The sequence below is a fragment of the Solanum stenotomum genome, chromosome 7 (genome assembly GCF_019186545.1).
Source record: "Solanum stenotomum isolate F172 chromosome 7, ASM1918654v1, whole genome shotgun sequence".
NCBI classification, from domain to species: domain Eukaryota; kingdom Viridiplantae; phylum Streptophyta; class Magnoliopsida; order Solanales; family Solanaceae; genus Solanum; species Solanum stenotomum.
The window spans coordinates 60,533,399-60,551,814 of NC_064288.1; the positions used below are offsets into that span (position 1 = coordinate 60,533,399).

At 30.7% G+C, this 18,416-nt stretch overlaps 1 protein-coding gene and 1 long non-coding RNA gene across 2 annotated transcripts; both read right to left on the reverse strand.

Annotated features, from left to right (window-relative positions):
* Positions 1-6,275: 6,275 nt before the first annotated feature.
* On the reverse strand, positions 6,276-9,577 carry LOC125870411 (cyclin-dependent kinase inhibitor 4-like). The gene is made up of 3 exons (XM_049550842.1): positions 8,949-9,577; positions 6,908-7,111; positions 6,276-6,812 (listed from the first exon to the last, which is right to left on the reverse strand). Exons 1-3 carry the CDS (start codon positions 9,302-9,304, stop codon positions 6,743-6,745), a joined length of 630 nt encoding a protein of 209 aa, XP_049406799.1. The 5' UTR covers positions 9,305-9,577; the 3' UTR covers positions 6,276-6,742.
* On the reverse strand, positions 8,178-8,938 carry LOC125870422 (uncharacterized). The gene is made up of 2 exons (XR_007446891.1): positions 8,546-8,938; positions 8,178-8,388 (listed from the first exon to the last, which is right to left on the reverse strand). It is a non-coding gene; the product is annotated as an uncharacterized LOC125870422 (long non-coding RNA).
* Positions 9,578-18,416: the final 8,839 nt, after the last annotated feature.

An 18,416-nucleotide genomic window follows, 5' to 3' on the forward strand; every position in this document is an offset into this window, starting at 1 on the left:
GTAATTATAATTATCTAACTTCATTATTAGTTTTGAGAGTCAACGTGAAATGAAGTTTGACTTAAAAAAGAACAGCTCAAAATCATATTAAGAATGGACAAATTTCATTGGTGGGATGATTAAGGAAAAGTGTATAGCTAATGTATACTTTATACTAAATATACATATAGCGGAAGAGGGGCGCAATTCAACCAACAGACTTTTTGTTGGGTTTAGCAAGGTGTGAATGGGAAATAAAAAGAAAAAATGAAAGAATCAATGAAAGTGGGGGAACCAATTTTGAAAGAAAAATGAAAAGTCATTGCAAAAGTGCAAATGAAAGGTCATTTTTACCATATTGGTAGAAGAAAGGAAATTGTTGTCCTTATATTAGAAAACACTTCCTTTAGTTCTTAAAGGGTTAAGAAGAAGGTGCCCCTTGCGCTGTCGTCGTTGCTCGCTCGGCCTCGGCTTTGGAGTTGAATTTGGCAAATGATGTGATTGATTGATAATATTTTTGGACAAAATTTATTTAATCAATCTTGTTAAATCATTTCCTTTCTCTTATAAATTAATTCAGAATGTTAATTAAATAACATAATTAATTTGGCGCAACTGAATTTATTTGAAATTTACGTGTAATGGTAATCCTTTCGAAAAGTCGTTACTTTTCCCAAAGGACACAATGTTCTGGAAAAAACGGGTCTGAACAGATGCGTTCCTTGCTGCAAATGGCTATAAATAAGAGGTCTTTTTCGTTTTTTCAAACACTGAAATTTTTTCCTCTCTGCATACATATTCTTATATAAATAAAATTGTCGATCGACTGAGTCTGTGTGTGCTCTTGTTACTGTTCTTGCGTTCGCTGAAGTTATTGAAGTTTGAGGTGCCGCTACTTCTTTAACAGGCTAATCCGTTTTATCTTTGGAGAAATTAATCTTCAACCTCGGGTACAGTGAGGGGATTAAATTTCTTAAGGAAACACAGTGGTTTCTGTGGACTCGGATTAAAAAATTTCATCTTTTTTCTGTTTCTGGATTTTTTACTAACTTGAATACATGAGATAACACTTTTGCGATAACTGGAGTAAAAAGTCTTCAACTGAGTGTCATATAAGTGACTGCCAAGCACATATTATAAGGATTAAGGACCAAGGAAGACTACCTCTTATAAGCGAAATTATATCTAACTCTTCTACGGAGTTCCAATGCATTCATATATACATTTTAGTTGATCGAATCGTATATATCCATAACTTTTCCTAATTTACCTGGTTTGATGTTCAAAGAACAAGGTATAGCACATCAATGAACATGATTTTGCAAATTTTCATTTTGGGATGATCTTAACATAAATAATTAATATTTGTATTAAAATATTAGATATTATTATATAATTTATATAATTGAAGTTCAATCATTTTGATATGAAGTTTATAGCTATTCTAATAAGGTAGCCATAGTGGCATTAAGAGGAAAAAAACAATCTTTTTCATCCATTAACTGCATGAAGTTTGGGGTATGGGCTTGGGCCTTTGCCTGTACCAATGAGTTGGACTGGACTTATTATTTGGGACACACTTGTTTTGTAAGTGACCCTCTTTTTATTTCTCCGACAACTTATACACCTTTTATATTGCTATACACAAATTCTTTTCACTTTTACTTGTCACTTTTAACATATTTGTTTTACCCTTAACATTAATTACTTATTTTTCAAATCATTTCCAAGACTTAATACTAAACATCAATTAATATGCATCTTGTAGGACTTACATTAATCATTATTTTTTAAGGAGCGTGTAAAATCCAAAGTCGACAAGTAAAAGTAAACAGAGGGAGTAGTACATTGCTTATACTTGTTAACTTGTCATACTAAAAGCCTATGTTTCATGGGCTATTATCTACCTGGCCCAATAAAAACCAAGTTTGGACCCAATGTGATGTGCAGGCCCAAGGTCCGGCCCACTAATTATAAATTGTGTCAAAAGATTAAATACATCTAGGAGCATCAAAATTAATCTTAGATGTAAAAAATATTTATCATCCTTATAAAAAATATCCGGAACAACAACAACAATAACATATCCAGTATAATTTCCGTATGACAGATTTTACCGGTCTTATCTTATGAGGGTAAGGAGGTTGTCTCTAATAAACCTCGACTCGAAAAGAAAAGGAAAAGTAGTAATAACAAGCTTACAAAAAATATCAATATCCAAATTATCATCTTTATTACAATTTAACACCAAAAACATTTGGTATCAAATTGGCCCAAGGCATTTTGGAAGCAATCATTTTTGGGAGATACATATTGAAAAGGGATATTTGGATCAATTGAATTATGGCATATATATAGGACCACAAGAAACTGTCCACATATATCTAAAAAACACACATGTAATTTGTGCTTTAAATTACCATGTGTGTGTTGCTATATGTATGTAATTTTGTATTTCTTTTCTAGTTTAACCATCCGGCATTGGCTCAATTAATTTGGATTCGTGTATCGTGGTATTCGGATCAGTTACGAATATCTCGACTAATTTCTTAGAATATACCTACTAACTCCAACCAATGCACGAATCGAGTAATTCTATCTACTAAAACTTTGATAAATGAAAGAAATCACCTTGTTTTACATGTTTTTCAATCCACTTCAATGACTTTTTTTTGTTTTATGTGGGATGACCCTATAGGACATATTCTTGGGTAGATGAGGATGATCTTAGCGCTATGTACCGAAGAATATTCCGTTCTCACAATTGAACTCGAGACATCTGGTTATTAAGGATGGAAGAACTTATATCGTTGCACCACACTATTCCATTCTCAAAATTGAACCCGAAACACCTGGTTATTAAGGATGGAAGAACTTATATCGTTGCACTATACTCTTAAATTGTCAAAGCATATACGTAGTGCATTCAAATGATTACGATAGATTATTGTTTAATAATGCAATATTTTTTATCAAAAATACAAGTCTAGTTAGAAAATCTACGTATGTTTTAATAAGGCAAATCTCCAGCAATCACGATTCGAAATTTGTTTTCCCAATATTTGTGTTTGTGGGATGTGGAAAGAGAAGAGGAGACACAATCTGAGCATAGTAACTTTCAGAGTTACTAGATAAGCACATTGTGGGTCTACTTGCCACCCTTTTTTGTTCCATTCTATAGTTTGAAAATTACCCTTTGTAACTTTTCCTTTTTATGTAATTAAAAAGCTTTGAGAATTCCATTTTTCTAAAAATGTCATTTCAAATTTTAACTGTCTGAAGTATTTTATGGAAANAGCATATACGTAGTGCATTCAAATGATTACGATAGATTATTGTTTAATAATGCAATATTTTTTATCAAAAATACAAGTCTAGTTAGAAAATCTACGTATGTTTTAATAAGGCAAATCTCCAGCAATCACGATTCGAAATTTGTTTTCCCCAATATTTGTGTTTGTGGGATGTGGAAAGAGAAGAGGAGACACAATCTGAGCATGGTAACTTTCAGAGTTACTAGATAAGCACATTGTGGGTCTACTTGCCTCCCTTTTTTGTTCTATTCTATAGTTTGAAAATTACCCTTTGTAACTTTTTCTTTTGGAAAATTTTTTGGCTAGAAAATTTGGGCAGAATTTAGCACTTTCCTTTTCTTTTTATGTAATTAAAAAGCTTTGAGAATTACCCTAAACCATTTTCTAAAAAAGTCATTTCAAATTTTACTTGTCTGAAGTATTTTGTGGAAATCTATGTTATATAGGGCGGAGTGTACATGATCATGTCTAGATGATGAAAGTAGCAAAAATGCAGATACGTATTTAGATGGATATGTAGACATATCAAAATAGAAAAAATTAGAAACGAAGATACATATACATAATAAGGTGAAATAGTAGTCTCCTTGAAAGACAAGATATGGAAAGTGACAAAGAAATATGAATGTGGTCGAGAATCAAACTACATAAATTTTTATCAACGTTTTAAATTGTATCTTTTTTCATTATATTTGATATGATGAGAAGGATTGCATCTTATAAAAAATCGTATAATTTTAAAAAATCTAAATTTTAATTTTGAATGAATACTTTACCCAAGTAAATTACTTCATTAGTTGCCACAAAATGGACAAACATATATGATATCAAAATATAATTAAAATGAAAGCAGTCAAAAAGCAAAGTTATTGTGGGAGACAATATGTTTAAAACAAGATTGATTAATTGGTCAGCAAGTTAATAAATCAAACCCCACTTAAGGAAATCAGAGTACACAATTATGTGTAATGTGTGAATGCTAATAAGAGATTATTGGGAATTGGGAATTTGAAATTGGAAATTGATTTTCCTAAAGTCTACATAATAAATAATCTCTTCGTCAATTCATTTTACTTGTCATATTAATCTTTTCACGCCCCTTAAAAAATATTTTTCTATTTCAAAATTGTCGTCACGTTTCACTTTACGAGAATTAGTTTCATTCATTTTCAAAGCTAGATTAGCATTTTCAAGATGATGGAATGCTTTTCCTCTCAATTTTTAACTTTAACAAAATTAAGAGTACAAAAGAAAATGAACAAAAGAGAAAAAGAAAGTATCAAAAAAAGCTATTTTTGTTGTAACTTTTTTTTTCCTTTTTGGATTTTTTTGCATGGGTAAGCAAGCAAGTGGAAGGAAAAGCCATTTGAAGACTTTGTCGTAAAAAGATTCTTTTTTTCAAAAAAAAGAAGAAGAAAAAAGCTCAAAAAGAAAGAAAAATTGAAGAATATTTTAATATTTTCAACCATTAATGATTACATTAAGATATACTATTATATATTAAGAATGAAAATGGTACCGTAAATATTAAATTATTATGCAAAAATCAAATGTTTTGATATTGATATTTTGATATTATAATATTTGATATGACATTTGGCAGGAAATTTTTTAATTAAAAAAACGTATTTGATAAGATATTCGATATTTAGAAAAACAATATTGTACCAAAGTATATAATTATATATACAATTTATATATATTATTATACTTCTAGCAAATTTATATTTTAATATTAGTACAAACTAATTGTTTAAACGTCGAAACTTTGACCATCTTTTTTTTTATATATCAAAATGTCCTTTTTATTGTGCAATATAGATTAATGAAGGGAATTATTCATACTTTTTGTTGAATGTCTACACACTTTTAATGTGCTAATATAATATAATTAAAATATTTCTTGGAAAGTTTAAGTCATAGTTCTCTATTTTATGATTGTTGTAAGTCTAACAAATTATAATTATCGATTTACTGAATTACAAAATATCAAAATTGAATTTACAATATATACTAAATCATACTGAATTAATTCGGTACGATAATAATAAGTATTGCTAAACAAAATTAATATCACAGCATATCCACCCCTACTATTCACTCCATATATACCCCTTTAAAGTATAATCTTTCCCCCAATTTAAAATCAACACAAAATATTTTATACATCGAACTATCCCTTAAAAAATACACATGAAAATGGATAAGTCAGAGTAGTTGAGTTAAATTACAAAGTGCCAACAATGAACATATCAAACTTAACATATTAACAAACCAATTGAAGTCTTAACTACTTTCACAATCTAACATCCACTTCTTGTATCAAGTACCAAACTAACAATATTTTCCGCTTATCTACCAAACACAAGAATATAAAAAAAAAAATTCAAAAAATAGTTATCAAAAAAACCTTTTTATATATATATATATATATATAAAAAAAATATTTCCCTTCATACCAAACACATCCTATAAAACAAAATTTAGAGATCTTTACCCAAATAGCCGATTTAATCCTCTAATAAATTTTCCTAATCATCATACATAGATTATACATCTATCGACTTATTTTTACTTTAAGCAAATTGAGTGACCGACTATTTAAGTTCCATTTTCACTAGATTCCTCCTTCCTCTTTCAATATTTCCAAATCTAAACAAAAATTTGAAAACCAATCATATCAAATTTTTGTTCAGACATATATAATAAGTACAAAAAAAAGACATGATGCCTTTTTTTTTTTTTTTTTGAGAATCTTTTCAAATACATGCTCACTAACCAAAGCAACCCCACAACAATACAATTTTTCACAACCATTTTCACAAGCAGCTAAAAATATGGCAGGTCAATTTGTTCATCTCAAACAGTGAAAAGACAGCAACAACTTGTGGTTGATGAACAGACTTATATGTCTCACATGTTTATAGGAACATGACAAAATCCAACCATACATTCATCAATCAAAAATAATAGTGAAGGAAGGGAAAAAAACACTTTTTGAGGGTCAATTTATTCAGAATATGTCTAAAACCAAGTTTTCCATCAGTACAATTTATCAACAAAACAAAGATTAGCAGGCCACCTACTTACCCCCTTTTGTACCACCACCACCACCACCACTACTACTACTACTACTAAGACTAGTACTTAGTCTACTACTACACAACCCTTTGGTTCTTTTTCCCTTTTTTTCATGATCTGTTAGAGTCAATGGTATCTGTTGTTTTAATGTCACAAGCAACTGTAATGTTACAGATCATATTAGTCTACCTTCTAAAAGACTTTACAAGTCAGAGAGTGAGGGGGAAATAGAGGTTTCACCACCCACAACACCATTTGTAAAACTAAAACTTACATGCTATTTGTTTCCTATCTTTATCTAAAGCCTAAAGATGAAACGAGGCCGATGGAACGTTGTAATTTGGAACCCCCCTCTTCTATGTCCATGTCTAATGATTTACTTTCACCCATTCGTAACGTCCGGGAAGAGGCTTGTCGTTCACTGGATCAAAGTTGTACCTGCAAATGGTTACACAAAACAAGATCATGATTAGAGATATGAGACTGGGGGATAGAAACAACATGTATACTATGTGTGACATGTAAATCCATACTTCTCAATGAATTTTCTCTGCTGCTCCTTTTCTGCACGGGTAAAAAACTCGTCCATTTCAAGATCTGTTGGGATAGTTGGTTGAATCGAGTTTAGTACTCTGCCATTGGCCTCATTTGCATTAGTACGCCTAGTACTGGAACCAGGGGTCTGAATGTTGTCTGAATCCCTTATCAAACTGCAAGGTGTGCTCTCCCTGGAGGTCCTGTAAGGAGCAAGGAAAAACTCTATAGTGCTATTCAAACGTTTTAAGTTTCAAGATCTTAATCAATAGTAAGGTAAATTCAGAAGCACCTAGGCTATACATACACAGCTCATGGCAGCAAAAAGATTCAGAGATAACTGAATAAAGGCAAATCATTTAGTGGCTGTCAAAAAACTTTCTTGCCCTTATTGTCTTATCCATCTATAACTTCAATCATAGAGGGACCCCACGTTCATTTTTAAAGGAAAATGGCTCACAACAATCATTGCAACGTTGCAAATTTAAGGCAGAAAGGTACCAATATGCATGCATCATGTAGTTCCAGACAAAACTTTTTCCACCATGAAGTCTCAGCGATCATAAATGTACTATGGAACGGCAAATCTAGAGGGTCTATTGAAAACAATCTCTCTACCCCTCAAAAAAGGTGTATGCTCTGCATTCACCCTCCCCACTGAGTATGTTGTTGGAAAGGCAAATCTAAAGAGGTAGTAGAGCCATCTGTCTTTTTTATTGTTCTTTTGTTAAGTTAGGCAGAATCATCAAAGTTCATCCAATTAGCTTTACTTCATCACCAAATCAAACACAAAACAAATGTTACAGCAATACAACAAAATTAGGATGTGGTGTTAGGTGAGTATGGTGCCAAAGTGTGGAAGCTAAAAAAGGCATCGAGAACTCAAAAGTGTGCTAACTATTGAAACCGACCAACTAAACAATAGAATTTCAATCTATTACTACAAGAAATACTTCATACAACTATCTTACTACTACCACATGGAGAGTAAACCATAACAGCATCCAACAAAATACCAAAGGCATATCTAAGCCAAGTACGACGATTTCAATTCTTCAAACAACATTATGAGTAAACAAGGTACTAAATTCAATTGGAACCATATGAGGACATCAATGAACCAATCTCAAGAAACCAGCCATAAAGTTCTTATTCCACCATCTAACGGCGATTCAGTAACCAAATGCAGCACCATAAAGCACCCCTCTTAAAAGGGATAACCAAGTGCAGACTTTGCTTATTAAAGCTTTTCTTTTTTTGATTGATTGAGTTGGGGGGACCTTAATAAGGGATAAACCTATACTTTCTCAATAAAAATGACTATTCAATATCATGAATCTACTTTTCATATATATGCACCAAATTTCCATAATCCCAAAAAAAGGAACTTTAAACAGAAGGAATGAGGAATAAAAAGCCGTGTGGAAAGTGACCTCTACAAAAAAAGCAGGCACCAAATCCAAGAATGAAAGAACCAAACCTTAAACTTGAACTAACATCAAGAACACAAATTTCCATTTGTCTGCATTTTCTTCTTTCAATCAAAATCAACGCAAAAAAAGGATAACAGAAACAAAGAAAAATCGACACACAAATAATGAATCAACAAACACCACCTTTATCCTAAAGAACCAAACCTTAAACTTGAACTAATATCAAGACCACAAATTTCCATTTGTCTGCATTTTCTTCTTGCAAGAAAAAAGACTTGAAAACCAGCCAGATAAATTTTTTCCATTCTAAACAAGAAAGACAGCCTTCTAATCAAGAAAAAAACTGGACTTTTCATAACTCAAACACCAAAAATCATACCAGAAACTTGCATTTCTGAACAATCTATAAACAAGATATATTAAAAGAGCTAATCTTTCAATCAGTCATGACAAGCAAAAACACAGAACTTAAACAGCAAAAGGGGGGTTTTTTTCTAGCAGAATAACTCAAAGCACAAAGCTCTAATCTTCACAGAGTAAGATACATAAACATGCAAACTAACAAAAGATTTTCTGATAAAAGTAAAAAACCAGAAAAAAAACTCACCTTTTTCTACCTTCAAATTCCAGCAATTTTTCTCCAAATGAATCTTCAGGACCCAAGCAGCTCTTCTCCTTCTCCTTCTGATTTTCCATTTCCTTAACACCCTTTCCCTCTTCAGAATTCACACAAACATTAGGGATTTGGTTAGGGTTAGGGTTTACCAAATTGGGATTTTTGGGAACACCATTTCTCTGTCTTCTCCCTTCAAGAACCGTAAAGGGTTTGACCAGCCTTCTACTCCGAAGCTCAAGATACGACCCACCATCACCGCCGTTAAGAGCTAAAGCTTTAGCCCTTGTAAGAACACCAAGAGGAGATACATCCTCTGTTTTTCTTGCCTTCCTTATGTACTTTCCCATTTGTCAGAAACTCAAACAATCAAATCTTTCACTTCTTTTTCTGCTTTCTTATACTTAAGCTACTTCCATGGAGATTCTTGCAGAGCAAAAAAATAAGAAAAAAAACCCAAAACAGAAAACTCAAGAGAGAAAGAGAGGGAGAGAGAGGAATCAGTTGTTGGTTAGAGAAAAGGGTATGCAGTTGTTTGTTAGAAATGAGGGAAAAAATTGGGGGAGAGCTGAATATATAGTAGTGACCTTTTTAGAACAGGGGAAGAAGGGAAAAAAACAGGGGAGGGTGGGGACTTTTATGTGTACTTTTTTCCCCTTCAATTATCTCATGACATATTGAATTTATCACCTTATTTTTTTTAAATTCGCGTCATGGAGGATCTTTGTGTGTCTGATATTCGTATTAGAGTTCGATTATTTTAAATTTACATCGTGTAGGATCTCATTTGGTGGTCCTTCTCAATTTATTTTTTTTCACTTGTGTGCCTAGTATCTACGTTAGAGTTAGACGCGTTAGAGCTAGATTGTTTTGAATTGACGTCATGTAGGGTGCTCGTGTATGTCTAATATTCATTTTAGAGCTTAATTATTTTCAATTTGCCTCGTGTAGGGTTCCATTTAGGGAGAAGCACTTCTCATTAACGATTTTTTAATACACATGATTCAAGCCCGAGATCACTATTAATGTAGAAGCAGCCATATCCACTCGACAACATTCTTAGAAGATTTTCTTTGTAATTTTATTTATTTTTCATCTGATATTTGAAATTTATATTGACAATTTCATATTCAAGATTTAAACATAAAATCTTCTATCAAGAATGAAGAAACTTATAATATTAAATATTTAAATTTTACATTATTAGTATTAACATTTTATATTTTATAATTAAATTTTGTATTTATAATATGATAATTGTTTCTTGTTATTACAAAGAGAAATTCGATTGTATAAATTTCCAATATCAAATTAATGACGATTCTATAGTATTAAAAGGTAAACTTTTTTCATGTCAGATTTATTTCACATTTATTTTCTATTGATCTGTTAGTCGTAATTTTATTAAAACGTTGAAATTGATATAAGTTCGTCAACAAAGACTTTAATATTTAATATTCAATAACTTTGAATTTTTTTGTATCAAAAGTTATTTTTTTCCTCATCATAGTTATTTTCACATTTATTTTCTACCGAATTGATAATTCCAAATTAGATTAGAGTAATGACTTCCGTCAAACGTTGAACTTAATATAAGCGTGTCAATGAAAAATTTAATCTCAACTATTTCGTATTATCTAATATTATTTTTTTATAAGCGTTCAACGAAAACTTTAATCCTAATTGTTTGATAGTATCTAACATGAATTTTATATGAGCGTGTCAATAAAAACTTTAATCTTAGATGTTCGATGTTATCTTAACTTTAAACTTTAATCACTTTTCAAGATATTGCGATACCTTTTTTACGAACGATGATTACTCTAATAAAAATTTATAAGAGTTAGTATGCATTTGGCCATGACATATCATATCTCGAATAACTCGTGAGACGATATGAGTTGTAGCCGACATTTAAAGATTAGCAAAACAGTGCAGCATTGGATTCCTTCATTCATTGGCCACGTGGAAATGCATTTTCTATTATTTTTATTTTTAAAACATTTTATATTTCCACACGCAACTATACGGTGTATCCACGCGCCTCTTCCTTACGTAAGAAGCAATAATATGCATTTCACACCCCCAAACCTCTTTATATATTCTTTTCACCCCTCCCCTCTGTTCCTATTTCATTTGGTGTTCGATCTCTGCATCGAAGTTCAAATTTTTATTCATGCTGCATAGGATTTCATTCGAGGGAAAGTGATTCCTAACAGAAAAAATTTCATACCTATCAAAACTTGATCTCAGAACCTCTAATTTAGGGAGAAACAGTCTCATTCACTATGTTATGATATGCTAAAAAGGAAATTAATAAGTTAATGTTAAAATCAAACTACCTTTTAATATTGTAGCTAGTTTAATTTGTATGCACTATTCAAATGCTCTTTTTCGTGACGATAATATCAAAATATTGACTTGATGAGTTAGATCAGATCTAGAGAGTATGTTTTCGATAGTTTCTTTTTTCCCTTGAAATAAAGCTCTAATTATAAAAAAAAATCAAATTGAAATAGTAGTTAGAACCAATTTTCAAATTTTTGTAAGAAAATTAATTTCAAGTTGGAGGAAAAGATTGACTACAATGTATAATAAAAATAATAATATATATTGTGTATGTTACATGTATGTATATATATATACATATAAAATCCTACTGTCTATATATACTCTCCGTTCACTTTTAATTGTCATGTTGCGCTTTTCGAAAGTCAAGTTGACTAATTTTCAAAGTGAAATTAGATTACATTAATTCAATATTTTAAACAAAAAATTTAGATATTCAAAAACTATACAAAAAGTACTAAATGCAAGTTTTTGCATATCAATATGATGAAAAATACATCGTAAAATGTTAGTCAAATTATTTATCGTTTAACTTTAAAAAAGAAAAGTATGATAATTAAAAGTGGACGGAGATAGTATATAATATAAATAAATATTATGACAAGTAGGAAATATTTGCATATGTGTCACTGTTAAGTCATTAAATAGAAGTGTCCAAACTTTTGAAGAAACAAAGAGTATGAAAGAAGGCTATAAATGGCTGTGAATTTTGATCAACTAAAGCAGAAATGGTCCCTTATTATATATATATCATGCTTGTTTCACAAGTCATTCTCCATATATATATATGATTTTTTTTTTGTTATTCATTAGTTTGTTTTGTTATATATAATGTTCAACTGACTATCCTTAAACAACATTCTTATTTGTTTTACTTCATCAAATGTAGTGGTTGATTCAATCACTTATTTGGTAATGTACTTAAGGGCTGTCTGATTCAAGGAATTAGGTATTATTTCGATATGAATTTTAGATTAAATTTGATTATCTTGTGTTCAATTAGAAATATTAGTTAAAATCAGTAATATTTTATTTCAAAATTTTGGTATAATTTATTTCAAGTAATATAATGTGAATTGATTTTGCTAGAGACTAACTCATCATATGCTAAAACAAATGCAAAACAAAGTAAAGGATATTTGTTAATTTGGAATGTTGGAGTAAAAGGAGATCAGCAGATACAGTTTGTTAATTAAGTTGGACAATTGAAATAATAATGTACGAGACAAAAATCGCGCTTTACAAATAGACAAATTAGATTATGATACATGGTTGAATTAGAATCAAAGAGACGTTAATTCTTTTTATTTCAACAATATAATCATCCTTGAATCTGACGCCAACCTAGCTACCTCCAATCAGGCTTGAGCCCAACGTTAAAGCTCATATACGTACTATAAAATAATTTTTTCAGAACTAACGTGTAATTATTTCACACCTGAATGTAGAATTGACTTTTTAGCCTATAAAAGAGCCCTCACATAAGAAGAGAGGGCATGCACAATACTCTCTAAACAAATATTATTTAGTAACATTTGTTTTTATGGTTTAATGGAAGAAGACTCTAAATCAACCTTCTCTATTCTTGTATTTTTTACCTTTCTTTGAGCAATATTCATATATTCTTATTTTCGATCTTTACTTATTCGTTTAGCCAAAAGAAATTGAATTTGATTGATCCTTAATTCACTTGTCTTTAACCTTGTTTTTTTTTTTACAAATTCTATTGTTAACTAAAATAACAATTTCTCTAAAAAAAAAAAACAAATAACAAACAACAAATTCAGTGTAATCTAATAAATTAGACAATTAAGATTAAAAAAGAATTGCATAAAAATAATCTTCCCAAAAGAATTTTCCCTTGAATAGTTAATTTTAGTTGAAAGTTGGTGAAACAACCAAAATTGTTTCATTTCGTGATTTCTAACTTAGATATATGTGTTTCCTTAACAAATCAACAAGCAGAATGTTTGGCTATCAACTTCATATTGGTATTCTTGATTGATTTTAGGTAACTTAGCTTCTACTACCTCCGTTTCAATTTACGCGGTTTTAACTTGATACTGAATTTTAAAAAGTGATTTTTTTATAGCTTGTGATATAAACTTTAAATATATAAATGTATCAAAGAATTTTTTTTATTTTTGTCGTCTTAAACATATCATGTGAAGAATTGAAAGTAAAAAACTGTAAAAAATGAAAGATATACTTTTTTTGAAACAAACTAAAAGGAAAAATAAGACAAATAAATTGAACGAAAAAAATATTAAAGTTGTTCCAATTTATCCTTATTTTCTTGACATGGCACACTCATGGATTGGCTATTCAAATCAACAATATATCTAATATAATCCGATATATGAATTTTAAGGAGATAGAGTGTATGCAGATCTTATCCTTGATTTGTTTTGACTTTAAAAAATATTTCAAAACAGTTTGAAAAAGAGAATACAGAACGAAAAAGCAACAACAACAACAAAATAACGTGAAATTAGGCAATAACCTAAGCACAAATAAACACAAGAGATAGCCAAGATCAAAAAAAGAAACCACTAGAATATTATTAATACTATTAGTAAGAAAATTAGTACATGACCACCATGCATATCGCGCGTGAAAGCGAGAGAATGTTCAACTATCAACTAACCTTCTATTCTAATCTAAGTCCTCAAAATCCTCATAGCTAAGATCATGTTCTCAGTACGTTCAAGATGTGTCATGACCTCTTTAATCACCTTGTCTCAATACTTTGGTCGGTCTCTACCTCCCTTAACACCCGTCATTGTCAACCTCTCACACTTCCTTACTAGGGCATCTACTATTCTCCTCTTCACATGTTCAAACCTCCTTATCCTTGCTTCCCTTATTTTATCCACCACAGAGGTCACTCCCACCTTGTCCCCGCCAATATCTTCATTCTTATCTCTCCTTATATTATATATGCTCAGACATCCACCTCAACGTCCTTATTTCCGCTACTTCCATGTTATATCAACATGAAACTTTTTGACTAGACAACACTCCAACTCATACAACTTAATCGGTCTAAACACCCACTCTATACCTACTCAGATTGATTCTTCAAATCAAACTAATCTAATTTACCAATACATTATTTAATGTCTAAATATCAACGACTTATTATCAATTCCAATATTTAAACCAAAACACGTACTTAACATGTTATTGTCTCAAAACTTTTGCAGCGAAATTTTATTTCATCATATTAATAGTTTAATATGATGAAATATATATAATTAGTAATATATTTTATTTCATCATATTAACAACTTTGAATTTCATATAACGTATGAAATATATATAATTAGTATAGTCTTTTGGGAAACTATTATGTGAGGTTTCCAACTTTTAAATTCTCTACAATTTCCCTTAAATTTTGTTAATCAAATAATTAGAAAAAGAACATTCTTAAATCTTCATCAATATATAAATAAAATAAAACTAATTAACATTATGACTCAAAATTTTAGATCAAGATAAGATAAAATTCATCCATAATCAATAATTAGAACTATCACCAAAGAACATGGTGCAGTAAATGTGATTGTTTCTCCTTAATCATAAATCTCGAGTTCGAGCCTTAGGTATGAAAAAAAATTTGATAGTAAGAATTCCCTCTGAATGGAGCCCTATGTGGTGCAAATTCAAAATAATCCGATTCCAATGTAAGTATCGAACACCGACTAGGAAAAAACAAAAACTAAATAGAAAATCTATTTAATTAATTAGAGGTCAAAAATTTGCCGCGAATATATTAAAGGAATATTCCCATTTCAAAGAATTCCCGCCAAACTACGAGACAAAAGCGTTTTACCCCACGCGCCGGCGGTCGTGTTCGCGTTTATGCACGCACCTGTGGTGTCAATTCAGTTTTTTTTAACACGCGCCAATAATGGGAAAATCTCGTGCTTTGTGCCTTAACCTAAAAATATTAGTGAAATTCTTTTTGGATCCCTATACAATTTGCACTACTCAATTTACATACCCTACATTTTCAAAATTAGTACTTTCACTCACTTTATTATGGAAAAAATCAAAATTACCACTCTATTATACGAAGTATCTTAATACTTACTCATCGTTCTACTTTGGAAACATTGATATTCATATCCTTAGCAAATTATCTTGTGTTTGCCTTGATTTTTGTGGAACTACAACGTTGATTAAGGAGTTATAGCCAATATAACATTACAGTGAAAATGTAGAAAAGTATTGACAGTAAAAATAGTAAAGTTAACTCAAGTAGAAGGAGTAGTAATAGTGATAAAATCAAGAATAAAATAACAACATATGCATTACAGTCCTACAAGTGGAGACTGAGCAGAGTGTATAGAAACATTACCTTACCTTAACAAGTAGATAGGTTGTTCAAATAGACCCTCCTCGGCTAAAAAAAAAAGCAAAAACACAACATTTACAAAAACATAAACAGTAACAGCAACATAATATACAATAGTAAGAAATTAGAGGCAAAAGAGACCATAGGTAGTTATATAAAACTAAGAATGAAAGATATAATATAATAACTAATAAAAATATCAAAAACAACACTAATACTATTTATTAGCAAGAGAGACAATACGTGAAACTATATACTACTAGCCTTTTACACGAATTCTCAACCTTCAAACTCTCCGATCTTGTGTCATATCCTTAATAAGCTGACAACTTGTCATGTCCTGCTTAATCAATTCTATCTAAGAATAAGACCAAATTCACATAATATTGTGGGGGGGGGGGGGGGGTTAGATTTTGGATTTCACATAATATTGGGGGTGGGGGGTAGATTTTGGATTTTGAATGCCCTACCTTTGCAGACAATATAATAAGTGTGTGGCACTAAACACAAAGTATGAGTGATTGATTACTAGATTAATTATGTGTCACAAGTAATGAAGGGCCGTACTAAAAAAGTGACCACACTCGTGTGATAAAGCAAATTGGTTTTGGTAATATTTAGGTAATTAGGACAATCACACACTTGCTGCCTTCTTTCTTTATTCATCTCATTAATATTTAACTCCTTTAACTAATTTCAAGGATTAGCTTTTTGTCTCCCTTTCCTTTTTCTTTTACTACTACTAGTGATTAGTAGTAACCTTAATCCTAATGATTAGGCTAATACTAGGGGCGTATAAAACCGAATAAAAAATCGAATCAAACCGCAAATCGAGAAAAAAAACTCGACTAGTGGCAGGTTTGACTTGGTTTGGTATTGAAAAAAAAAATCGACTATATTTGGGTTGGGTTGGTTTTAACTAAAAAAAACCAACTTGAGACCAAACCAACCCGACATTATATATATAATTTTAAAATTTTATTTTATACATAAAAATATTTACTTTGATATAATTTTAAAATATTTCTTATACTTTTTCATAGTTTTTATCTTTTAATATATTATTTCAAGTTTGAAACTTAGAATTCTGAATGGTTCAATAAAGATTACAGTCCACATATATTGATAATTATAATAAAGCTTAAATCAAAATCAAATTAATACTAATACAAAAAGAAAATCAATTCAACACTAAGAATGACAATAATATTGAACATTTATTCTTTGGTTTTACATTGGTTTAGACAATTCAAATACATAATCTAATTTTAATTTCCTTTAATATTTAGTCATGTAACTAATACTTATTAAACTTATTTTAGCATGATTTAATACTTTTAAATTATGATCATTTTCATTATGACTTGTTGATTTGCAATATTTGTTTTACGCAATTTCATTATTATTATTTTTTTATTGGATATGTTAGTGTCATTACTCATATCATATTTTGTGTTATTTTCTTAAAAAACACATTAGATAGTTGTATTTTGGTAGGACTAAATAAATTTTTGAAATACAAGTAAATTATATGTTTATATGAATACTTTACACGAAAAAACCCGAAAATCCGAAAAACCCGAAAAAATCCAAAAAAACCCGAGTTTTATTGGTTTGGTTTATATATTTAAAATTTCAACACAAATGGTTTGATTTGATATTTGAAAAACCCGAACCAACCCGGTCATGTACACCCCTAGGTAACACCTTTTAATAAAAACAGTTTTATACCTAGAGAGACTCGAATTTGAGACATTTGATTAAAGATAAAAGAATATTTATCATTCAAGTTTGGTAAGATCTTTTCGAGCATGTATTTGGTCATGGTATGATTTGATTCTTTGTTTGGTAGAACAAAGTTAAACATGTATTAGTTATGCACCCTATTCAGTATTATAAGGTGTATACTTAATATATAACAAACCATAATAATAGCAATACAAGGACTATTAATACATGGATAAATATAAGTAAAGACAAAACCACCCTTAATACATCAAATCAAATCAAACAATGGATAGGTCACTCGTTAACTTTCCTGGTGAAGGAGAGAAAGTTTGACAAGCTAAGAAAGTCTCGTTGAAAGCAGGAACTCAGACTGTGACAACTATTTTCACTAGTTACAAAGGCTTGATTGACCCTTGGGATTGAATCTGGCTAGGGGGTGCCCTCGTAAAGACTAAAACCTCGTTACGCCGAAAATAGTAGAGGTGCGACAGCGCTTTGGTAGTGAGTGGAAACTTACTTTCTGTCTGGTTAGTAGGAATTTCTTGCCTGCTAAGGGATTAGTCCAAGTTAGACCGAGAAGCTACTAATGCTTGTATTAGGATAAACTGTCTTATTTCATTACCAACAATGCTGCCATTCTTGGCTGAGGAAAGAAGAGTATAGATAAACGATTATTACTAACAAACATCCAGTAGAACGAGTTAAGCTACTAAGCTAAGCTGTTGTTGGGGAACTTGGTCGGAAGCCTATCGAGCTCATCCTTTTCTAAGAGAAACTCAGGAAGATCACAGATTGTAACTTGGGAATATGATACAAGAACATTCTGATCGACTCAATTGGCTCTCGATGTGTTCTTACCTTGTAAACAACAAAACAGAGGTTTCCGGTCAACAAAGCAGGGCTAGATAGATACCAGTGAGGATTCATATAGCCGACCCCAACTTGTTTAGGACAGAGTCATAGTTGTTGTAACTAAGGTTGCATTCAGATCCCATGTCTAGAACATAAGAAACTCAAACAGCAGT

What these genes read in the sequence shown, in the direction of transcription:
- LOC125870411 (XM_049550842.1), bottom strand. Translation starts at nt 9,304, where the DNA reads ATGGGAAAGTACATAAGGAAGGCAAGAAAAACAGAGGATGTATCTCCT. An exon ending in GAATTTGAAGGTAGAAAAAG is followed by an intron (nt 7,112 to 8,948) that starts GTGAGTTTTTTT and finishes TGCTCCTTACAG; the next exon opens with GACCTCCAGGGAGAGCACAC. An exon ending in CAGAGAAAATTCATTGAGAA is followed by an intron (nt 6,813 to 6,907) that starts GTATGGATTTAC and finishes AACCATTTGCAG; the next exon opens with GTACAACTTTGATCCAGTGA.